The sequence below is a fragment of the Micromys minutus genome, assembly GCF_963924665.1.
Source record: "Micromys minutus genome assembly, chromosome: 11".
Lineage (NCBI taxonomy): Eukaryota > Metazoa > Chordata > Mammalia > Rodentia > Muridae > Micromys > Micromys minutus.
The window spans coordinates 59,292,147-59,317,921 of NC_137980.1; the positions used below are offsets into that span (position 1 = coordinate 59,292,147).

Here is a 25,775-nt window from a genome sequence, read left to right on the forward strand (position 1 = left end):
GAAGCAGGACAACAGCAGTGAACCCCACCAACTGATTATGACAAAGCGCCCACAAATATTGAACACATCTTCAGTACAAACACAGTTTTATAATAATTAATATAAAGTCAATATAATATAGATTATCCCCAGAAAAAAAAAACAACAATCTTCAAACACTGCCTCTTTTTCTTTTTGTTGACATATTGAAAGCATGTTGAAAAAAATAAATATTTCAGAAAAGCACACACAGCACTCTCACTACAAGAGATTCTAAAAGAGCCACATACAAATCACAAGAGGATCAGAAAAAGAACATCACCATTAAGTATGGCTTTCTTAGGAGTTATACATGTCATAGAATGAGCCAAAGTAAGATTATCTTTCATAATATTGCAAAAAGTTCCAGTTTTGCATTTTCTTGGGTTTTTTGTGGCCTATTTTAAAAGGAAGATGTGCAAAATTGGAAGCATAGCTGTGTCTTCTGAGTCAGGTCCCTGTCCTAGTGGTGTCCTGGTCCCCAAAACTCAGAGTTCAAATACAAACTGGTCGGGATCCAGAGACCATACCAAGGTCATATCGCTTTCTCATGTCAATCTCACAGCGCCCACGCCATGGGCTGGATTTTCCACTTTGGTGTTACAAACACCAGAATACAGACACACACACATACAAAAAAAAATACAAAATGTGAAATGTAATCTACACATTTTTCTTCTTCATAAAAAAATATTTATTAGTTTGAACATTGATTTAAAAAAAGTCACATTTAAAAAAAAAAACTTATACATACATCTTTTCCCTCCGTGCCTCCTGAGATGGACGTGTTCATCTGGATCTCTAGAATTCCACTGTCCAGTTGGAAACTGAGCGAGAACAAAGCCTGCCACATGGCAAACACTTGGAAGGTGGTGGGACCAGAACTGGGACCCTCAGTTTTCTGGTACAGTACTGGTTTTAAGGAAGTGCTCTATGGCACCAACAGGGAACCCCAGAATGGCCAGAAAAGGCAGTCTGGAAGGGGAGCCCCTCAGAGCAAGACATCCTGAGTGGAGGCACAGGTGCCTTGGGAGGTGGGCCAGGGGTCCTGCGTCCTGGGCAGGACAGCCTGAGAAGTTGGATTGATATAAAAACCCAGAGACAGTGGTAGTAAAGGTCTAGTTTCCAAATGCATTTCATAAGAAAGTGTTTAGAAAAGGCATTTTAAAAGAGGGAGAAATGTACTAGGTCTGGGAGCTCTCAATGGGCTCTGGCAAGGATAGAGAGGCTCAACCTGGAGTTTTGTTGGTAGAAGGAGGTGTAGCTATGTCATCAATGATGAAAATGTACTCCATAACTGGTGTGCCTCAGAACAAGAGGGCAGCTGAGTGTAGGGACACACAGCTTCCCAGGCAGCTGTTCCTACACTGTGTAGAGGAGGGTCCTGGCCCTGTTCTCCCTGTTGTTTTGTTTCAAACAATAGAAGCTATGATTGCTTCCTTCTGTAGGACCAGGCCAGTACCCTCTGTAGCTTAGGCAGCTAGTACTTGAGGAGTGTCACCAAGTGACATACGTTCTGCACAAACCACTGAGACCTAAATTACAGTTTTATGGGGTGTCTCCTTACCAAAGAGAACAGATGTGCCAGTTTAAAAATATATATATATATATAAGCTATTTGAGTGTCTGAGAAAGGAAAACCAAAACTCTTTAATTAGCCCTAATGCTTAGTAACCTTATGAGCCCTTGCACCGGGTGGGGTTAGCCCACCAGCACTCACTAGAGTGTTTCTTGAATACCATTGCAGTGGGCCTTTGAGAGTTGAGGTGGGTGAGGGACGGAACGTCTTGATAGTTTGTCGGAAATAGCCTCAAGAGGAGGGCAGACTGTAGCATCTATGTCTACCCTACCAGTAAGTGGACAGCCGTCTCTCTGGGCCTCGGAGTCATGGGAGTGAAGCCCACACTTCACAGAACAAGTGTGAGAGCCTGTAGAAATACGGCAAGAGGACTTGATGGAGAGTTAAAGGAAACAAAGTAATCTGTAGTGACCACCTCAAAATGTCTCTGACTTCTTTAAGATTTGGTTTCCAGGCAGAGAGACATAGCAGCACACTGCAGCTAGGAACACCCACCTCCAGTGTTAGCAGCAACAAAGGCAAGAGCTGAGCTCTATCTGGTCCAAGGAGGGGGTCAGCAAAAGCACGGGCAGAACTCAGGGTGCACAGTAGGGCTCTCCAAGAAAGTGCACACAGAACAAAGAGCTGTGGCCTTTGCAACTCAACCCTGTGAGCCTCATGTGGAAAGTATCTGGCCACAGGTCCCCTCTAGAACAGACAGCACTCCTCCTCGGCCTGCCAATTAGGTAGCTGCTTCCCACAGAGATAGCACCTGGAGCCTAGGGCTTCCAGAGAGGCATCTGCAGCCATTTTGTGTTAAGCACCAAAGCCTGGAGGTAAGAGGGTTGCAGGACTTTTGCCCACTAGGTTCCACCAGCTGCCGTGGGACAGCAGAACCCAAGAGGACAGAGTGACACAGGGCCATAGCCCATAACCTGACTGTTTGGGGGGGGTGTAGAAGGATACTGAGCAATGCTGAGGATGGAGCAGTTTGTGTTTATGCAAAACTCAACACCTACTCGGGCCTGCAGTCTGGGGGACTGCCCTCATGACCATAACCATACTGACCCTGACCTGTACACTGAGTCATCTTGCATTCCTAGCCAGGTTCACAGCAAAGGGCTCCTTTGATACCCTGAGGAAGCATACCCAGGCCTTGGTGCAGTCCTGCCCATACATCTAGACACCTGCTGGGGATTCCATTAATACCTGGACAGGTGGGAGCATGCATTCTCCCTTTTCTTAAACCCACACTGTACCCCTCACTTTGTGTTCAGTGCTAGTGCTCCCCAGTTACTGGAGTCACACCCAATTTTTAGGTCCCAGGACCAGTTTACGCAATGGGGAGGGGTGTAGCACAGAGGAGGGTCTGTAGGAAGAGCTTCAAGGAGTAAGCATGGCCCTGCTCCTGGGCAAGTAAAGATCCACTAAGACACACACACAGGTGGACAAAGCGATTCAGCCACCACTCACCCTGCCCACTAGAGCAGAGCCTAAGAGATCCAGGCAAAGTCTTTATCAGGCTCCCCAGAGGGGCTGTGAGGTCCCTGTGGAGAGTCCTCGTCATCCTTCTCATCTCCCAGCAGTGCATCCTCATGTGCCAAACCCACGTCGTCCTTCCACTTGGCCACATCCTCATCCTCATCCTCACCCAGCTCCTCCTCCACTTCCCCTCGTGGGTCATCTGGGTCCTCCAGGTATGGCCCTTCACCAGCAAACAGTGCTTCAGGGGAGCCCTCACCACCTCCACCGTGGTCCAGCGGCGTGCCCACACCCTGGCCAGCACAGTCTGCACAAACGCCATGGCGACGAGAGCCGTGCTTAATGCCCACGCTGGCTGCGGACATGAACACACGGCTGCATACTTTGCACACATACTTCTTGTCCTTGCTGTGGACCTGGAGGGACAGAGCAGTCAGTGGAGGGGTGAAATATTGGGGTGAGAAGACACGGGAGGGACAGCCCGACAGGGACTGTAGGTAACAGGGATCTATCTGGAGCCCCCATGGGCAATATCACTAGAGGCAGGAAATCATCTTGGGGATGCCGTAGGCACCAGGGGAAATGGTGTCATGGCACCAGCTAGAAATTGGTCAGATCCCCAAATATCTGTATCCAAGTACTCTCGATAGTACAATTCTCACTTGGTCCCATTACTCCCTCTGCCTGAAGTAGCCTTCCTACAAACTTCCATGCATGGCAACACGAGAGGCTCTTATCAGCGCTAGAGCCGCTCTGGAGCCCAGATAACTTTAACTCTGTACAGGCAGAGGAGCTGGCCTGGCAAGCCAGGTGGCGCGGAGCTGAGAAATACAAGACAGGCAGCCCATACACAGCTGTGGTTGGAAGCTTCCGGTGGAATCTGCCTTTGGGGAAGCGCAGTCTAGCTTGGTGGGCTGGGCAGCCTGAGCACTACAGGTGAGGAGTAGAGGGAGAGGGGTCAGCATGGAGTCCTAGGAGATGATGGGTGGGGAGTGGACTGGAGCCTAACAGAAGGGCAATGGAATTGAACCCTGGCCTGGCTGCTATGCACATTGCTTCCCTAAAAGGGGGAAAGTCCTTCTGTCCTGTGTATCAACTGAAGGGCAAGGACAGAGATGAGCAATTAGGGTCAGCAAAGGAAGTATAGCAGCCAGAGAGGGATGGCAGCAGTTGGTGGCCCGCTGTTGTAGTGCTTAGCAAGAAGGCACAGCACGCAGAAGGACCTTGAGTGTACAGAGCACTAAAGCCTAGAGCTCCTGGAGGGGAGCCAGGAGGCCTGGGCCTGAGGAAGCGTGCGTGCATAAGAACCGGTGTACTCCGCAGAAAGTTAGCCTGTGCAGAATTGCCTTCCAAGAGATGGGATTTGTGGGGTGCCCATAGGAATTCTCAGCCTGGCCAGCCTCACTGTACCTCCTTGTATATAAATCCTGACCCTAAGCTTCAAAATGGAAGCGGAGGAACCTAGAGGAGCCCATAACTGTCCCTTGCCAGACAATCTCAGGACATACACAGGTGGACTGGTCTCAGGCCAACACCCTAGAATAGGTTTCCTTAGCTGGAAGCTTCCCCAGACTCTAGGCTCCCTTCCCTCCTGCACAATGCTGCCGCCAGTACTGCTGGAGAACAGGCTGCTCACAGCTACGGGGGTGATAGAACTTGTTCCCACTATTCTGAGTCTTCTAGTTCTCCAGCTATAAGCATGACAGCAAAGGGCTCATCCACTCACAAAGATCTGACCACAAGATGGCACTGTGTATCTGTCTGGGCCTTGAGTGCCACCCTCCCTTCGGGGGTGGGGGGGGGGCTTCCTAGGCTTCCAGTCCCAAAGATCTTGCAGAACACCCACTCCCCTCTCTTGAATATACCTTTCTTGCAGACAGAGTTGCCTTCTGCAGAACTCTGAGTTAAGTCTCAAATATCCACCAACTGAGAAAAATTTGGGAAGTTCAAAGCATGACTTGGAAGGTGCTGTCACTAGGGGGAACTGGTGGTCCTTAAAGCTGGGGTGCCAGCCATACAAGCTTCCCTGAAAGTTTGATTCTAGAAATGAGACCTTAGCACATAGGGCACTTTTTGGTTTCTTTGGCTTACGTGTCTCTCTCCCTCTCTCAGCCTGGCCTAAAATTCTCAATTCCCTTTTTTTCAGCCTCTACACTTTCACAATTACAGATATGTTTTACCATGCTTGGTTTTATGTAGTGCTGGGGCTCAAACCCAGAGGTTCCTGCAAATTAGGCAAATAGTCTACCAAATGAACTACACATCGCCCCAAGCTCCTGTTTGCCATTTTAAGCTCAGAGTTTCCCCCTTTCTCTACCACAGAAGAACAAAACTTAGACCAAGGTACAGCAGTGTTGATTAGACAAGAGCAGGCCTAGGAGTCTGGCACTACCAAGATTCCTGTGGCCCGGGGACTACCATATGAACTATTGGCTGTACTATGATGCTCAGAGATGGCGAAATGTTTCTCACTCATCCTAACTGGCATGCCTGGGAAGAAGCACAAAAGAAGGGTGCTGGGTATCCTGCAATCTGCTGCCATGACCCTTGATGATTCCAGATCCCTGGCAGTGTGCAGAGCGGCCCTCAGAGCTGTGTCTCCACCTCTGGAGGGGCAAGAAGTCAGGGCAGTAGATGGTGAGCACAGTGGTTTGGGCTCCAGAGCTGCCTCTAATACAGAGAGGGTTATACTTTTTCTAAGATAGGCATCCCAAGAAAACTATGAACTATTGAGACCTTTTTCTCATGCAAACCTTGATGTATCATCATCATTAACTCACTATGTAGCTTATTCTGAGCCTGGTACACAGGCTGCTTAGAACTTATCATCCTCCTGCCTCCTCTTGGTGATACTCTGAAGTGGGAACAATCTTTCAGTTCCTGAAATGAGAACAACGAACCCATGCAAAGGGCAGGCCGAGTAACCCGACCTCAAACAAGGGTGAATGTGGTTTCAGTTTTTTAAAAAATGCAGACTTTTCAAGACTTTTCATTACCTACAAGCTGAAAATCAAGACACAGTACTCTCTGAATAGGAAAAGCTGTGTGGTGGTGACAGCCTTCCACTTAAATCTGTTAAACTGTGAACTCAGCAAAACAAACACAAAACTAGTTAAAAGTTATTTTGTTGCTCTTTGAGACAAGGTCACAAGTATCACAGACTGGCCTCGAATCTGCTAGTAATTGAGGATGACCTTGATTGTTTTAAAAAATTTACTCTGTGTCTGTCTGCCTGTCTGTTTTGTGTGTGCCTCAGCACCACAATTGTCCGTTCTATCCTTCCAACCATGTGGGTCCTGGGATCGAACCCAGGCGGTCAAGCTTGGTGGCAGTTATCCTTATCCACAGCCAACCGAATGTCTTGAACTTCTGATATTCTTTACTCCGCTTCCCAAGTGTGTGTTTGTATCACAGGAAATATACCATCATGTGGCGCTAGGGACTGAATTCAGGGCTTCATGGAGAGCACTCTACTGGCTAAGCTACATACCAAGATCTAAAACCAGCTCTAAGACTTCAAGCAGCTATGAGGGAGCACACAGGACTCCAGGACCTGAGGTTGGGGGAGGGGCTGGGGTTCTGCTCACAGCAAGTCAGACAGGTGCATCAGAGGTCCCTATTTTGAATAAGCCCCTGCAGGGATGCCTTGCAGGCCTGCAGTCAGGGTCAGAGAACTAAGAAGTGGTACAGCAGACAGCCAGAGAAGATGATCACTGAAACCTGAGATTCCCCCCTAACTCCATCTTCCTCCAAATGTCCCCTCCCCAAACCCTGACTCATTTTTAGGAGCTCTAATGCCTTGAGCCTAGCCTGCCGTAAGCTGCCTGTGCCTGCCTGACTTTGCTGATCTATCTGCCTGAACCAATCTACCTGTTTCTGAACAACTTTTTCTTTCTGTCATTTCTTGGCCAGACAGATTCATCCTTCAACACCTGCTACTTGAAAACAGCCTGCAAGGTGCTAAGAGCCGGGCACAACAGTAGAGACGCAGATAGGCAGGCCAGAGCGTGGGTAGCAGTGTGCACTCTGCAGAGGCTCAGGAGGCCAGCAAGCAGACAGCACTCTGCACTCAAACTCAGACAGGCTTGGAGCCCCTGAGGGGAAGTACAGGAAAGGGGTCAGAGCAGCTCTCCCCTGTTCCACATTTCCTCGGCAAGGCACCCATTCTGGGATGGTGGATTGGGGTGTCCTGGGTATTCTACACCCTGCCTGTCGGGACATCTGCGACCACTTTTATCATGTACCCTCAAGCACTGGCACCTGCACTCACCAGAGTGTGTCGCTTCATGTGCTCTCTCCTAGTGAACTTCTTGCCACAGATCTCACAAGGGTAGGGCCGCTCTCCAGTATGTGAGCGCATGTGTCGCTTAAGGATGCACTGGTGCATGGCTGAGAAGCTGCAGTAGGGGCACTTGAACTTCTTCCTGATCACCGTGAATTCGTTCACTGAAAGACAGTAGAAGAGACATTAGCACCTGAGCCCACATGACCAACCATCTCACTCCACGCCCAACAGAGCTCTCAGGAGCCTCCCACTAAACAGACAACCTTCCAGGACTCTGCTGAGAACATACCAAGAGCTTTACTGGGTCAGCAGCTTGCTATGGGATCAACTCACCCTACATAGCTGTCTTTACCCTGCTCAGAGCTTCCCTACACCCACACATCACTGGACACCAAAACATGATGTTTGGCATGGATGCATTAGTTACTACCCTGGAGAGGAAGATAAAAACTACCATTCAAGCTGGGCAGTGGTGGTGCACGCCTTTAATTCCAGCACTTGGACGGCAGAGACAAGTGGATCTTTGTGAATTCTGAGGTCAGCCTGGTTTATAGAATAAGTTCCAGGACAAAAAGAAAAACAAGGGCTGGAGAGATGGCTCAGTGGTTAAGAGCACTGATTGCTCTTCCAGAGGTCCTGAGTTCAAATCTCAACAACCACACAGTGGCTCACAACCATCTGTAATGGACAGTGTATTCATATAAAATAAAATAATTTATATAAAATAAAACAAAACAAAAAAACCCAAAATAACTAAAAACAGCATTCAACCATGGCACAAGCCCAAAAGATAGAAAGAAAAAAAAAACCAAATGGTTTAATATAGTTCTGTTCTAACAACCAGGACACTTCACTGTCATCTCTACTAAGTGGATACAATCAACTTCAAAAGCTCAGAGGTTCCCTCAGTGTCCCCCATACCATTCTGCTCCTGAGGTCCCAGTCACGGGAACTTGGAACTGAAGTGCACAGGGAACAGCCCTGTGAGCACCCAGGTGTGCACAGTTCTGATAATGTCAGGAAGACCCTCTTTCAGTCATAGGGAGCCCCTTGCTTGTGTGACAGTCTTACTCTGAAATCTCCTGCTATTCTAGGTAGCTAGGATGTGCTTCAGGCAGGTGAACACTGAGCACTCTGTGCTAGACCTGAGTTTATACCTACTGTCTGTAAGCCAGGCTCAGATGCATCACAGCAGACAACTGGTCCTTCCCCAGAGCTACTGTACACATTCCTAATTTCTATGTTTCTAAAAAGGATGCTGAGTTCCTGACGAAAGCTGAGTACGCTCTCTCTAAGACTTCCTTTTCCTTAAGAGTTAAGTTCTTAGTAAGGCCATGCTGACGCAGGTCTTTAATCCCAGCACCCAGGAGGCAGAGGCTGGATTTCTGTGAGTTTGAAGCCAGCCTGGTCAACAGAGAAAGTTCCAGGACAATCAGAGATACATAGAGAAATGCCATATTGAAAAACAACAACAGAAAAAAAAAAAAAAAAAAAAAAAAAAAAAAAAAAAAAACTCAAAACAAGATTTTTTAAAGATTTCTTTTAAAATAAGATTTTAAAAGATTCTGTACACAACATTCTACCTGCATGTAGGTCTGCATCCCAGAAGAAGGCATCAGATCCCATTACAGATGGTTGTGAGCCACCATGTGGTTGCTGGGAATTGAACTCAGAACCTCTGGAAGAACAGACAGTGCTCTTAACTGCTGAGCCATCTCTGCAGCCCAAGTTTTATTTTCTTTGAGTGTGTGCATAAGGCAAGCTGGTCTCTACAAGTAGGAACTGGGGGCAGGAGTGGGGAAGAGATTCATCACAGCCTAGAGAATGAAATCAGTCACTATGGTCAGCAATCTGGTTTCTTTTGGGTCTCTTCCTTGCATGAACACTGTGGGTACTTATAGAGCTGAGATCATATGTGCACTGGATGGAATATCATATGCAGCATATTGTGACCTCATTTTGAAGCCATCGTTTTAACCACACCCCATTGCCAGTGCCAGGGGAGCATGGGAAGCAGTGCAGCTCCTGTAGATAGGTCTTCCCAAAAATGGGTCCCAGTGGCGGACTGGAGCATGGCGGTGATGGCCCGTGTGATGCCAGGGTTTCTATGTGTACCAGATGGAAGACATGGAGAAAAAGCAGCTGGCACTTAACTCTGCATGACCAGAACTAGTGACACACACGACATATGCCATGTAACAAAAGGAACACACATCCAGCCATTGCCTACACCAGCCCTGGAGCTCCCGAAAGGGAAAACACAAGCTGTATTTTGTCCTTTCCTTCTAGGTCTTGATTTGGCTCACATTCCAGGCAACAGAGCAATGTCCCTCAGGCAGAGACACTACCTGTCACATACCTGCACAATGGCCTTTCTCACCCCATGATTCCTAGTTTCCTCTTATCACATTAAAATAAATTAGCCACTCAAAGACAGAAAGGGAAAGCAAGGAGCCAAGTTTCTCCAATGTTTTCTTCAAAGATGCCTTGTGGTTGTACCCGCTTTCCACTCTTCTATAAACACAAAGGTTCAGGCACTGTGGTTGAGCATGCTCTGAATCCCAGCACTCAGGAGGCAAGGGGAGGAGGGTCTCTGAATGTGAGTCCAGCCTGATCATAGTGACTGCTGAAATGGCTTAGTAGTTAAGAGTATACACTGTCCTTATAGAGGACCTAGTTTGGTTCCTAGCACACACATTGGGCAGCTCACAGCCAACCTATAACTCCAGCAACATATAATCCAATTCCTTCTTCTGGCCTCCATAGGTACCACCACCACCCACATTTATAAAATAAAATACTGAGAAGTTTAAATTATAGGGGCTGGAGAAATGCTCAGTGCTTAGGAGCACTTGCTACTGAAGACCCAAGTTCACAATTATCTATAATTCCAGTTCCAGAGACTCTGATGCCCTTTGTTGTCTGTAAGCACCAAGCATGGGTATGGTGCACATATACAGATACAAGCAAACATTCATACAGGTAAATAAAAATAAATTAAAAATTTATATGGGGCAAGTTAAAATCATGAGACTAAGGCTTGAAAGGGACATGATGGAGGAAGGGGGTACAGAATGTGTGTGTGTGTGTGTGTGTGTGTGTGTGTGTGTGTGTGTGTGTGTGTGTATGTGTGTGTGTGTGTGTGAGAAAATCACCAGTGAAATTCATCATGTTAGTAATTAATAAAACTGTAATCATCTTAAATACATCAGAAATTCATTGGTAAAATTCAATCAACATTCTTTTTCATGGCAAATAAAAATCTGTAAGAAATTTTAAATGTCTTAATTGCATATTTATATTTAAGTACATAATTCAGAATACATGTTAGATAAATACTTATGAATAGAAAGCTTTTTTGGAGACAGGGTCTCACAGAGTAGCTCTGGCTGTCCTGAACTCTCTTTATAGACCACACTGGCCTCAAACTCAAGAGATCTGCCTGCATCTTCCTCCCAAGTGCTGGGATTAAGGGCATGCACCACTATGCCTAGCTACAGAAATAGTGCTTTCCTTAGAACAACCCAGTCTAGATATGCCCATGATCCCCTCCTTGTGACAGGCTTTGCCCAGAGTAGACATAGATGGCAGGTAGATATACACTTAACCCTACACTTCCATACTGGACTAATCCTAGCACTAGAAAGACTGAATTAGAAGGATGAAGAGATTGAGGCCAGTGTGGGCTTTGTTAGAGACCTTAGTTGCCTCTCAGCAACTTGACCTTATCAGAAAATACAGGCCAAATGAAATACAAAACAGCAGACCTCTGCAACATTGTATACCTTGAGACTACAAAAGGTGTGAATAAAAAGTATCTTTTGAAACTTTTTAACTATCTATATGACCAGTTAACAATTGCTTGTCTTTTGTAACATATAATTCAGTTTCGTATTGTTACTGTTGCCAAGCCACAAGATGCCACCTTCAGACCTCTAACTGTAGAACCCACAAGTAGTCACTCAGGAATCTTTTCATTACTGTCATGCAGAAAACACCAGTGAGGGAGACGGGATAGGCAGGTTTGCTACATGCAGACAGAGAAGTCAGTGGGCACTTCCAGAGTCAACCATGAATGGTCCTGTGTGTGTTTCTTCATCAAGTGACAATTTCCAAAGCACTACACTTGTGATGCATCTCCTTCGTGAATCCAAAAAAGTTATGCCTCGTTTTTTCATTTATGAATATACCTTTTGTATTAAAATAACAAAATAAAATATGAAGACATTCAAATTATTTTCAGAAGAAGTTTAAACCTTTATTGTTATATTTATTTACACATGGGGGACGCATATATGGAATGGTCAGATGACAGTTTGTGGGCGTTGGTTCTTGCGTTCCACCGTGTGGGCTCGGGATCAAACTCAGGTAGTCAAGGTTGGTGGTAAGTGCCTTCACTTGTTGAGCCATCTTGTTAAAGTATACATATCTTTTTAAAAATTATTCGCTTCACTGCCCTCCTGTAAGTGTACTCTGTAGCATACTCAGAGGATCTTTTCTTTTGTCTTTTTTTAATACAACTTTATTTTTTTTAAAAAAAGAGAGATACATGTACAGATTTTAAAGAGCATTTTGGAATAAAGCTATATTTTTGTCAGTACTTGATTTTTTTAACAGAGGATCTTCTCAAACCAGCCAGAGCCAGTCCTGACATCTGCCCTACTCTTTTGTTTTGCTATTCTAGGACTTGTGTCTGTGGAGTCATCTGCTCAGGACTAGCTGGATTCCGTCAACATCAGTCTGGGGAAGTGCAGCCAGCCATTCTTGCTTATCACAGCACAGCATTTTACCTTTATGCTGAAATGACCCTGCATGTGTGCCTCAGTGGACCCCTTGTCTCTGCTGCACACCCAAGAAAGGCAACATACCATGCACAGTTGGCTAAGCAGCTTTTTAAAAGTTTACAATTCAACCCAAGCTACCTTTCTGTGCTCGGTGAGGAGGGCACGCGACTTTTCTTGGTAGATTTCTCATTCTCTCGGTACCGTGTTTCGCTCACAGGAGCTGCACTGTCGCCTCTAGCACTGCCACACGTCTATGCGCACCGGTCCCCACTGCAGCAAGTCTGAACAGCCTGGATCAAGTCCCCCCACTTTCTACCAACCGTGGCCTCTAATTTCTGTATTTGAAGATTTGATACAGGGGACCAGATACTTCCCTAAAGTAAAGGACCACCTGCAATGGCTGATGCCTCTGGGCATGCCAGTGAAAGATAATCTAAGTTGGGTCTTTTTAAATGTCTGTAACACCATTCACTCCATAGGTGAGGTACCTAGACTGTGCAAAGAGAGCAAGTTCAGCTGAGCACCACCATTCATCACTGCCTCCCGACAGCTGGCTCAGTGTGATTGGCTGCTGGTCTAACCATGCCTTCCTCTCTGTGATGAACTTGCACACCTGACTTGTAACCCAAAATAAACCCTTCCTTAGGTTGCTCATCAGTCATTTGACCACAGCAATGAGAAAGGCAATGCACTCACTCCTACCCCTCCTCTGCAGGACTCCACACTTAAGACCACTGCTGCCTGCCCTAGATCCCTAGGCAGAGGACTAGTTGTCCCGACACTCCCTTCACATGGTTCTTCCCACAGAAACAAGGTTCTTGCTTCTGTTTCCTCCCCTCTGGCTGCCTCCCAAGTGCTGGTGCTTCTGTGTGCTTCTGCACTGTAAGGCATGCCCGTGAGTATAATAAACCTCTTCCTTTAGGGCAGTCACTTTTTTTAAGCAAATGCTTTTCTATCTATTTATTTATCTGTTTATTTATTTATTTATTTTACACTGTACACTGTAGCTGTCTTCAGACAGACCAGAAGAGGGCATCCGATTCTATTACAGACGGTTATGAGCCACCATGTGGTTGCTGGGATTTGAACTCAGGACCTCTGGAAGAGTAGTCAGTGCTCTTAACCACTAAGCCATCTCTCCAGCCTAGGGCAATCACTTCAATGTCTGTGACTTACCACACTTCATTAAAACTCAAACACAGGCAGGGCCCATGTTTGTGCACAAGTGCTCTTAACTACTGAGCCATCTCTCTGGTTATTTTTCCTGTGCTTTGCATGCCTGCTTTCTGTTTCATGACACCTTTGACACCTTTACTTCTCTCCTGCTACTTTCTTTAAAATCTGCTTTTTGTTCTCTTCCTTCTTGACATAGAAATTTAAAACCTACAGTTTTTTTCTTAAAGGAAAATTATTTATAAACCATTATGATGTGGCCTACGGGTTGGATAGAATCTAATCCCAGTAATCATTGATACAGAGAAAGGAGCATCCTGATTTGAGGCTAGGCTACAAAGAACGCCTTACGAAGAAGCACCAAAGCACACACAGCTGTGAACAGTAGCTCACACTGGCACATACCTTTAAGCTTAGTGTTTAAGAGATGGAGGCAAGAAAATCAGGAGTACAAGGTCATCCTCAACTACATAGTGGGAGTGGGGCAAGTTTGGGTACAGCTGACTCTGTCTCAGGAAGACCAAAATGGTCACTGCAGTACCAGCACTTCTGAGGCTGAGGCAGAAAGATACTGAGTTTGAAATCAACCTGGGCTATTGTTCCAAAACATTGACTACAGAAAAGGAAGGAAGGAAGGAAGAAAGGAAGGAGTGTTTAGGTGCTGTCTAGTGTCTTCCTGCTGCTGGAGTCTAACCTCAGTTTGTCCGTAAGTGAAAGAAAGCACTTGCTCTGTATTCTTGGCCTCTGATGCTGTTGTATATGGCCCTAGCTGGTCTGTATTGGTAAAACTTTCCTTCGATGAGTTTGGCATATTCTGCACTTGTTGCTATACTATAGAGTTCCTAATTGTGCCGTTACAGGCCAACATGTCTGTGAATATAGACACAGAATTTAAACAAAACATAAAGTTGAATACAACACAGAAAGAGAGTAACATCTTGCAACCAGATGGGTTCATTCCAGGAACTCAAGGTTGATTTAGCACCGAAAACTGTTCAAGTCCTCTCTGTCCTCTGTCCATTACAAAGAATGGCAAAAGCCAAGTCATAGCCACACTCTTCTCCATGTCTCCATTTCTCTCTACTTCTGTTTCCTGCATCTAAAGGTTAAGCTGCGAAGTGCACATCCTTTCTGTCACCATGCAGTGACTTTAAAATTACTGTGAAGTATCTGATTTTTTTTTTCAGGATGGTGTTTGCTTGGTACATATACATATACATAAACATATACATATATTTATACATATACATATACGTGTGTATATAGGTACATGTGTGTATATATGTATGTGTGTGTATATATATGAGATGTGTGTGTTTTTCTTTTAACTTTTTTGTGTCTCTCATATATAAACTAAAAGGAAAACAAAAAACAAAAAAACAAAAACAGGCAGGCAATACCTTAGTGCCCACTGCCCCTAGCAGGATACTGAATAAATTTCTCTTTCTAAACAAAACAAAGCTTGAGTAGGAACTCAGCTCAGCTGCTGGAGTGCTGCCTAGCAGGTACAGAATCCTGGGTTCCAGTACCAGCACTACATAACCTGGCATGGCGGTCCACAGTTGTAATCCTAACTGTGGAGACAAAGGCAGGAACATCCACGTTCCTCAGGTCTTCAACAACTTAGCAAGTTCATAGCCTGGGCCACAGGAAACACTATTTTAAACAAGTTAGAATTTAAAACAGTAATAGTTGTATCATGTATTTACTTACTTAGTTTAGTTTGGCTCAGCTTTTTTTGTTTTGTTTTGTTTGTTTTGAAACATGGTTTCTCAGTGCATCCCTGGCTGTCCTGAAACTCTCTCTAAACCAGACTGGCCTCAGACCCAGGTATCTGCCTGCCTCCCATGTGCCACCACTGCCTGGCAAAGAGATTTTTTTTTAAAGAAAAAAATAATACTAATTAATTAATAAAAAAGAATATAGCAGCATACACCTGTCATCTCAGCACTTGGGAAGTTGAGGCACGAGGATCATAAGAACCCAGGAGTTCAAGATTAACCTAGGTGAGAATTTTGCCTGTTGTGTGAGAGAGTGAGTCTGACAAACTTCTGAGGGGGATATTTAATGTTTACATTAGTATAAGGATGCTTCCTTGGCTTGAGACAAGGGTCTCGCTTGCTCTGTGCTCCAGGTTGGCCTCAGACTTGCCATACTCTTCCTGCCACAGCATCCTAAGTGCTGGTTTGTACCTATATATTATAAAGTACATATGTAACATACATTATATTATTACTAATATAACCAGGCTTGAGCCCACCATGATTTTCTATTTATCTTCCATCTTTTCTTCTGTGATATGTGCCCGCACACATACAAGCACACACAAACACAAACACATGTGCATACAAATGTGTGTGGAGGCTGGGGGACAGCCTCCGGTGTCATCCTCAGGAATATCACTCAGTTCATTTAAGATGGGGTATTTTCTTGGCCTTGAACTGACCAATTAAACTAGACAGATTGGCCAGTGAGCCAGAGGGACCCAGCTGTCTCTCCCCACGGCTGCTGTGATTACGCACATTCATGCAGGCCTGCACTTGCCGCTTTTTAATGTGGCTCTGGGACTGATCTCAGGTCCTTGTGCTCAGATCTCCCTCCCTAGACCCTTGTCCTTTACTCTTTTGTGTATGTGTACGTTCAAATGTCACTTTATTTTCTTCTTCATTAAGACTTTCAGTTGTCTGTGAAAGGCTTAATGTGTTACTACTAGTCATTATTCTCTGCAGCTACGTGGAGAATTCCAGAGCCAGTCAACATGTCAGCCTCTTCACCCTTGCTATCATTTTACTTCTATTTACATTTAAACACCATAAAATTTATAACGGCTGTATAGGATCATATCACGTGTTGCTCAGAGTCACTTTCCCTACATTAGCCACCAGTGCTGCCTCCTCCTCCTTCCCTCCTCCTCCTCTTTTCCCTCCTCTCCTCCTCCTATTCTACCTCCTTGTTGCAGTAAATATTAAAAAATATGGCTTGGCTTATCTCTCTATATCGGGCCCCCGCAGTCTCACTCCACGGTCACCACTTCTAGTACGGAGCCCCACACATGGACCCAGACTCTGTCACTCAGTCCAAGCTGCCCCCAAGGTCTCACTCTGTCCGCAAGACTCCCTGCCCTGGCTGTTTACTCCGCCTGTCCTACCACCTTCATCCCGCAGCGTTTCTTTACCCCAAATCCCAACACAAACACTCCTCCTCTACATTAGCTCCTAGAAGACTCCTCCCTCAGCCTGAGGCCCACTTATCTAACACTGCCTTCTCTTTTCTTTGTGTTTGGCCAAGGAACGATTCTATTCCTGTGGGTCAAGGCTCCAGGGTGACAACTTCTCCCCAAAGACAGCTTTGCTCTCTGGCTCTGTGGCTCCCAAAGGACACAGCCATACACCTCAGTGTTTCCGGCAGAAAACATGTCTCTGGCTGCATTTCAAACTTGTTTCCTACAATGCACCGGCTCACTGTTCTCTGCTGCTGTTGTTTGCTATTCATGAAGCTTCTGAACCCCCAGATGTCCTTTGCCACCGTGGGACAATTCAAAGCTGCTATCTTCTTGGCTACTGCTTCTGCCTCTTTTCTATCCTCCCCTCTGAAACGTCAACCATGTAAATGAGCCACTCTCCCCGCAGCGAATTCCCCTTGAGTCCTGACATTTACCACAGCCTACCTCTAGCTGTTCAATCTACTTTGTTGTCTTCTGCTATGTTGACTGTTTACAAGTTATCCAATGAATTCTCGTTTTCCTTTTTTTGGGGGGTGGGGGGTTAGGAGATCTCTTGTAACCCAGACTTGCCTCATGTTCAATATGTAGCTGGGGCTTACCTTGATCTTCCTGCTTCCTTCTCCACCCCACCCCAAGTGTTGGGGTTATAGTTGTAAGCCACTATGTGGAGCTTACAGCAAAGTCTTCATTTTAGATACTGCATCTACATCGGCAGCTCCAAATGTCCCCTTGATTCTGTTTTAGAGTCCAATTATCTTGAAGTCTTCTATCACTTAGCTTGTCTTCTTTTCTTTGACTTCCTTGCTCGTGTGTCTCTGTGGATAGCTGCCATCTTTCTGATGTAGTCCATCAGGGTCCCGAGTTATGTCAGGACAGGATAACCCTCGGTTATCTTCTATTCAGTGAATGGCCTGATCTTGTGATGTCTAGCACATCGCCGAGGGCTGGGTTAGTTTAGGACCTGAACCTGAGAGCCAAGGGTCCCTTATCTTCTTACCTGGCACAGGGCTCAGCATCTTGCTTATTCTGGTTCTGCTATTTGACTGGCATAGTCTCCTGATTTTACAAATCCTGTATATTTCTGGAGTGACACTTGACTGTGTATGAAGGGTATTCTGGGTACATGTGTACAGAGTTGGGGTACCTTATTTACAGTTTCTTTTGACCCTTAAGAACACCTTGAAGAACCATCTTTGTATCAATGGCACAAAACACAATCTGTGTTCACTCTAGTAAATGTATCTGTGATACCCGTAGAATGTAAGTGTCCCTCAAGGCCTCCCAATGGGGTTGCCTTAGAACTTTATGCCTGGTGACATGGGGTTTTGTGCATTTCTGTAGCTGGATTTTGATGGCTATTTTAGGGGCTATGGCAGGTTTTCAAATGCTTGTTGCCTAAAAGGAACAAGCTGACTGTAATTGAAACTGGAAGCTCAAAGAGATTTTTCACAAGTTTTAAGCTAAGCATGGTGATGTATTTGTGTAAGCTAGAACTTGGGAGATGGAGGCAGGAATATCCGAAGTTTGAAGTTATCTTCAACTACATAGTAACTTTGAGGCTAATCCAGACTGTCTCTAAACAAACAAATAAAATTCCTTAGAACAAATGCCTTTTTCTTAGCACATAACAAATTGCCAAAATGATTATGGTAGATACTATGTTATTCATTTAAGCCACAATCTAACTTACAGAGTCAATACTCCTGTTATCAGTGTCAATAAGTAAATACATCCCTACTCAGTTACTTTTCTAGAAGTAGACATCCATTTATATGAAACTACCTCTATGGTTTTAAGACTTTCCAAGCACAGAGTCTCTTGTGGCTGTTAATAGTTGAATACAGAAAAGCCAACTTCTGACCACTGAAAGTCTTCAAGAGAGACGAATGTTACATGTTGATACAGACTGAAATCAACCCTCAACAGCAATATTTTAATAAAACATTTAAGTGACACCCAGGTTACAGTGTATCCACGAGCCTACTGGAGATTTCATATACTTGATGGCTGCAGTTTTAAGGAAGGTACCACTAGTAGCACCAGTGAGGCAGCCAGCCATCTAGTCCATGTGTCCACATCCCTATCACTTACTATCTACCATAAACCACCTTTTCAGGTTCTCTGGAACCTTGCCAAATTTTTAAGTCATTAAAAAAAAAGTCAACTCTTGGCTAAGGGCACACCAGGGCACCCCCAGACTGTAGTGGGCCCCAGGAATACTACTTCCCATGGGCTTCCCAAGTTCATAACCTCCAGTGCCAGGCCCCTAGCTGTCATAGTGCCCTGTGCCTTGCACAGTGTCAGCTGGACTCATCCATGCCACAAGTGCCAGGAGCTGGACTTCTCCATCTTCAGAGCCTGTTCACTGTGACAGAGACGTCACAACAGGGACAGGCACAGGTAGACTCGGGTGTTCACAGTGAGGATGTGACCACCTGATTGATTCCCCAGATACCTGCCCAACCCACAGGTAGAACACCTAATTATTCCAGAACCTTTCTGGGCCCTCTTGCTATTTGACAAAAGGTGAGTCGTCCACTGGCTTCCTGGTACCCGCCATCTTTGCAATTACCTACTCTCAACGTTGAGCAAATCCAACACATTTTCCAAAAGTCCAGCAAAAACAGACACATAGAGTGTTTTGGTTTCTTAAAAAAAAAAAAAAAAAAAACCAAGTACAGTTCTCAATAATTCAACACTTTGAAGGGAAGCAAAGTGCAGGATGTGAAGGCTGTACTTAGTCCTCAGACAGAACACGACTGAGTTAGAGACCCGTAGCTCTGCTTCCCATGAACTATGGACTCTCTGCCTGTTCATGTCAGCAACCCAATGTGAAACTCTTCACCTGTAAGCTGGGCTATACCTAAAATCTGCCCACTGACATGACTTTACCTGGAAGCTGGTAGAGAATTAGAGACCAGACAACTGTCAACACATGCTCTGTTTCCCACGCACACACCTGCCATCACCTGCTTTGCCACATGAAGCCATACCCCATTGGGCAGTCTGCAGCAAATGGACACTGGAGTAGAGCCTAGAATACTGGAGCCAGGCAAGACAAATTGAACACATGATTCAGAGATGAAGGAAAGATGCCTGAGGAGGTCTGGATATCAAGTCAAGTCACAAGGAGTCTTTCTGTTCCCAAGGAACTTCTTCCTCGTAGGCTCCTTAGATGACTCCAGAATAGCGCTGTTTGTACCTAAGGCCACCTACACAGCTACCCTGTGCAGGACAAAGACATCCAGGCCTATGAAAGAGATACTGGCCAAGGAGGTGCTAGATGCTTGTTCCCAGCATCCTAGCTGGAGAGAACCGGCTGGAGCCAAGTTCAGCAACAATGGCCCAGCCTATCATCCAGGTCACAAGAGGTATCAGCCTAAAATCAGAGACAGATGTGTTACAAACCATCAGATGAGAGAAAGATTTTTATAGACAACACACTTTGTCAACCCTCACTCACCTGGTCACTGTCCAGATTCTACAAAGACAACCAGTCACTGGCCACCTGGAAAGGAAGGCTGTCATTAATTCCCAAAGAGCAGACGCGCAGAAGACAAGCCACAGGTCAAGCACGAACACTGGAGCTGTGGCTTTAGAAAGGCAACAGAGGAAGGCCACCTAGTTAATGCCAGAATCCAGTGTTTGAAGCCATATTCTTCTTTTCTGAAGGCAGAAAACAAACAGGCCTCTTCTTGGTTGGCAGTGACCCCTGCAGCTTCAGAAACAGGAGAAAGACTCCACCTGGTACCGTTGGGTCCCAGGTAATGTCAGATATGAATGCCAGAGTCTCAGGTGGCAGAGGCTCACACTAAACTAACACAGAGAAACCTAACAGAGACGGCCATTCTCATTATCTTTAGGGATAGGTGCTATATAAACCAGATGTCTTTATTAGAATTTTAAAAGTCAAAACAAAACAAGAAAATGAGATCTCTTCACATAGCTCAGAGAAATACTCAAATTAAGCATAAAGCAATTTAGCACACATGTCACTATGGGATGAAGCCAGCGTTAGTGAAAGGTAATGGCTCTGTTCACTTGGAATGTTGAGCTGAGCATAAAGAGAGGCTGGAGGCAGAAGGGCTCTTTAAAGATTTATTTACTTATGTATACGACTGCTATCTGCATGTATTCCTGCATGCCAAAAGAGGACATCAGAACACGTTATAGATGGTTGTGACCTACCAAGAGTTGGCTGGGAATTGAACTCAGGACCTATTGGAAGGACAACCAGTACTCTAACCACTGAGCCATCTCTCCAGCACTAGCAAGAGGGCTCTTAAGACTCTTATGTGAGGCAGTTACAAGTCCTCTGCACTTTCCTTGCTGGACAAATCCCAAGATACTTCGTTGGCTTAGGCTGCCCAGGTATGCTAGTGGCCCTTACATCTGACCTGGGCTAGGGAGGCAGTGCTGGAGTTCTGAGTGTAGAAGTGTGTGCACTCTACTCTAGTGACTCCCATGGGCATCTCATAAGCATTGTCAATGCTCTTGGAGTGCAGCTGGCTAAGGCACAGGGCCAGGGTTGGAGGTGTTTGGAGGAACTTTCCCCAAATCCAACAGGAGTCCTTGCTTATGACTTGTCTCTTTCTAAAAGCAAAATGAGTTCAAGAGAGGAAGTAGCACAGAAAGCTGTAACTTAGAGCATCTAGCTCTGAGAGCCAAACTCCTGAAAAGAACTCCAAGGTGTTCCAGCCTGTTTCCAGCTAAACATGTAGCTTGTCAAAACCCCTTGTAGGAAATGAACTAAAATTCCAGATCAATCTAAAATAGGTTGCCATATTGAAATGCTTGTTTAAACCATAAGGAAATATTCTTTAACAATCTCTAAGTCAAAACAGGCTGCCTTTGTTCTCTCTAGAAGAGGTTCCTGGGGTTCTGCTCTGTGGGGCCTGTGGCCACAGAAAGAAGTATGTTCACAGTCCAGAATTCTGCCAGCTTCAGTGCCAATTTCACCAGTGGGTAAGTTTTGAAGGTAGATAGCTAAGCCCTTAGGATCTGAAAGAAACATGGAAAATTTACACAGGACATAAGTGTGCTGTGGAATTCTCAGGGGACCATCCATCAGTGTGCTTGGGGATGACACATTTAGATCATCAAAGATGGTGGAAAAGGTGGCAGAGTCTGTGGTGTCATAGCCTCCTAAGGCCAGCTGGTTTTATCTGCCCTTGTAAACCATTGACTCAAGCGCTTACAGGATTTCTTCAGGTACAATAGAAGAAATAAAGGTACCAAGGCCTCAGACGGTTCAATGAGCACCCACAAGTTATAAAATAGTAGGAGAGGTGGCTCAGCGGTTAAGACTACTGACAGCTATTCCAGAGGTCCTAAGTTCAATTCCCAGCAATCACATGGCAGCTCACAATCATCTGTAAGGAGATCTGATGCTCTCTTCTGGTGTGTCTGAAGAGATAGTGTATGTGTACACACACACACACACACATACACCATCTGTAAGAGAGGCTGTAGAGATGGCATATCAGTCAAGAGTGTGTATTTCTCTTCCAGAAGACCCGAGTTCAGTTCTCAGCACCTATATCAGGAATAGCTCTAGCTCCAAAGGGATCGAGCACCTTCTTCTGGCCTCTGTAAGCAGATGGCAGGCAGGCACATGCATTCATGCACACATAAAATGTAAGTATCGATTTAAAAACCAGCAAGTACAGGGATCGATGGTGCACACTCCTGTATCCTAGAACTTGGGATGCAGAGATAGAAGGGTCAGCAGTTCAAGGTTAGCCTCAGCTACATATCATGCTTGAAGCCAGCCTGAGCTACCGGAGACCCTGACTCAAAAAAAAAAAAAAAAAAAAAAAAGGAGAAAAATGTACAACTTAACCCAGACTGTAATTATAGCGCCCAAGAGAATGTGGCTGGAGACTTGAGATTAGTCTGAGTTATGAAACAAATTAGTCAATTTATCAATATTCTGACTTTGTCTCAAAATCAAAATAAAAAAGAACTGGAGTGTATCTCAGTGGCAGAGCGATGGTCTACCATGCACAAGACGTAGGGTCAAAATAACAATAATAAAAACCTTTCAGTACTATTAAATTCCATACAAAATTGCAATGAGCAGACCACATGCATATCAGTGTGTGAGCAGCCAGTCGGGTCATAGCTAGGCACCTGCGCTTCATGTCCTCTAGCACAAAGACCAAACCATATCGAGGAGTTCTATTGTCACCTTTTCCCAACAACATTCCACATCCACTGGCACTTGTTTCCTTCAGGTCCTACAGTGGAAGTCTCAGCCACATCTGGACAAAGCTTGCCACCAGCAAATCACGTGGTAGTTATGAATCCCAATAGAAAACCAAATCCATCCAGACACAGCAGCCAGAATTCTGACACCCTTACCACACAGGTAATCTTCTTTCCCAAGAGCCTCTCTGGAGCTTGTTAGAACTGAAGCACTAGCTTCCTGAGCTCCTACAATGAAGAGAATTGAAAGATATCCAACCAGACTCATTCATTTTCAAACATGTTTGACATTCCTGGGTATACATCCCTATAAAGGAGATGTTCAGATCCTGAAGACACCTGCAGCTCAAAGGATACATTTTTAGAACTGGAAGGTGAACTGGGTGCTTGGTCTGGGTGAGCAAGAGGTTTGTGGAATAGGGCTGCCCCTCCTACCCAAGTCAGTCATCTCTCCCAAACTTATAACAACCCAGCCCCAATGACAGAGAAATAAAGCACATTGTCTTGCCAAGCACATAATTCCTGAAAGTCAGCAAAGTGATGGAGAAAGGCGCCTGATACTTTTCTCTCGGTGTCCAACACAGCGGATGACTTCACAGAGAAATGGATCTTAGTCATACACTGCTGACAGTCCTTGCTTCTGCTCTACCTCGTGTAGTGTGGCAGGCAGACGGCTGGCTGCACCTGTGCACTTGGCTGATAGATGGGGACACGGAGCACTGTCTTACACACACTGCATGGTGGTTTCTTGCCACAGTGAGACAAACCACACATTTTGGAATACAAGAATTATTTCTAGGTATTTCTATGTTTCATCCTAGTGTACCACAGAAGCAGGCAGACTTCACTCAGGGTTAGAAGATAATGTTCCTGTATAACACATGTTCAAGGTTCTATAGTTCACACTCAAACCCCAAATCCTGCCACTTTAAGGAAAGGACAGGACCTCAGTACATAGCCTACATTAATTCAAACTCATGATCCTTCTGCCTCAGCCTCCTTCATGCTAAGAGTACAGGTAATTACCACTGCACCCAGAAGGATTCTGTCAACTTCCCTACACATAGAAAATAAAAGGGCAAATGTATATGAAAACATATTTAGGACATTAAAAACAAGAAAGTTAAAACATCATTGAAATAACAGAATATCAAACCCAAAAGTCAGTTCTATCTGCAACGGACAGGGCATGATGAAGCCTCGGCAATCTGCAGAAGTACAGGGAAGGGTACATATGCTACGCCTCAAACAAGGTCACAAGGACACCTTGCTGCCATATGCTACCCCCAAGCTTTTATGAAATACAGACTGAGAAGTAACTCATACCAGAAGAGAGAAAGAAAACACATTCACAGCCCCATCCCGGCCAAGGACCCTGGAAAACACACATTCACAGCCCCATCCCGGCCAAGGACCCTGGAAAACACACATTCACAGCCCCATCCCGGCCTAGGACCCTGGAAAACACACATTCACAGCCCCATCCCGGCCAAGGACCCTGGAAAACACACATTCACAGCCCCATCCCGGCCTAGGACCCTGGAAAACACACATTCACAGCCCCATCCCGGCCAAGGACCCTGGCTTGGCTATAGAACTTCCTAAAGCAAAAAAGGCCTAGACCAGGGTCTCTCAGACAGCAGGACGGGAAGGATTTTCTGAGGTCAGACCTAGAGGCATCAAATATCCTGAGACAGAAAGTGAAATTGGCTCTTAGGGCTGGCCACACCCTCTGACTCTGTTTACTACACGTCCCTACCAAGAACAGGCTAAAATTTCTTTTGAACAGAGCTCATGCCAAAGTGAAGCTACCAGATACAGAAAGGATAGAAAAACTCACATTTCAAAATTATTCTTAAGGACAAACAGTATTTGGGGAACAGGAGAACCAAGGAACAAAAGAGGAGTTTTTACCACAACCTCTCCTGAGCAGGGAGTTTACACTATACTGGACACATGTCCCATGAGTGTGTAGGAAGAGTGAGAATAATCTATAGCCTGCTTCACCTCCACTGTTCTACATTATCCACAAAAGTTGATGGAATTCAGAACTCCTCTGCTCATGTGAATTCCAGGTCCCCCAAATCCCCTATAACCACCTCCAATACTCTGGGATCTTGAGGAATCCAACAATCTCTGCCCATAAATACATCTTGCTCTTGAGACAGTTACCCACACTGGCTTCTAAGCCACATTCAGCACTCTCAGATGCTGTTCATTTAACAAGTCATAGCAGCTATGGATCTGCCCCATCCCTGATTCTCAGATGTGGAAAACACGGCCTAAAAGTGTTTTGGAAAGTTTGCCTAATCCCAGCTTGCCTTCACAGCCACTTGATAGCTAACTTGGAAATAAAGAGAGCAGACATCATTTTCCACCTTTGATCTTTATTTTCCATAAGTAATCTGCATAATTCCTCAAACCAATACAAAAGCCCAATCATACTTTAGTGCACATAAAAACAAAACTGTAAACATGCTCCAAAGTACCAGCATCAAAGGTGACTGGAAACTATCCTGTAATTCAGTGGCCTGGAAGGTGACCAGTCATCACCACACATGCACTTAGGCTTCCTAGGATAGGACACCCCTCATGTTCTCCAGTGTGGGGTGTGTCTCTCCCTCCCCCACAGAGAGAAGAGTATCGAGTCATTTTCTCACACTCATGTTGAGTACCAGATAAACAGGAGTTCTGGAGCTAGACTGGTACTCAGGGTAGTCATACCATTCTCCCAGCATCACGGAGATGGCTGCTGTAGTCAGCATGTACTACATGGGAAGCAGCCTGTCTGTGGCTATGAGTTCTGCAGTTGCTAATGGGAAGCCAGCTGCTAAACAGCAGCTGCTCTTCAGCTGCAGCATGGTCAGCCTGTGGTCTGTATTTCTTAGATACACTAAGGTCTTAAATGTAGCACCCACCTCCTTTTTAAAACCACGCATGTGACCAGCACTTTCTAGCAAGAACAAAGAAACTCTACATCCCTAGGTCAGTGGCGCTCCACATGTCTCCTACACAGAGCAAATCCCAGCACAAAGGCTGGGCAGA

At 45.4% G+C, this 25,775-nt stretch overlaps 1 protein-coding gene across 1 annotated transcript in view; it reads right to left on the reverse strand.

The window, feature by feature from the left end:
* Nucleotides 1-31: 31 nt before the first annotated feature.
* Nucleotides 32-25,775, reverse strand: part of ZBTB46 (zinc finger and BTB domain containing 46) — a 66,513-nt gene continuing 40,769 nt past the window's right edge. The window contains exons 4-5 of the mRNA XM_080925155.1: nucleotides 7,329-7,504; nucleotides 32-3,474 (exon numbers count right to left, since the gene is read on the reverse strand). Coding sequence (XP_080781281.1) covers nucleotides 3,070-3,474; nucleotides 7,329-7,504 — 581 coding nt within the window. The 3' untranslated portion in view covers nucleotides 32-3,069. The remainder of the gene's footprint in view (nucleotides 3,475-7,328; nucleotides 7,505-25,775) is intronic.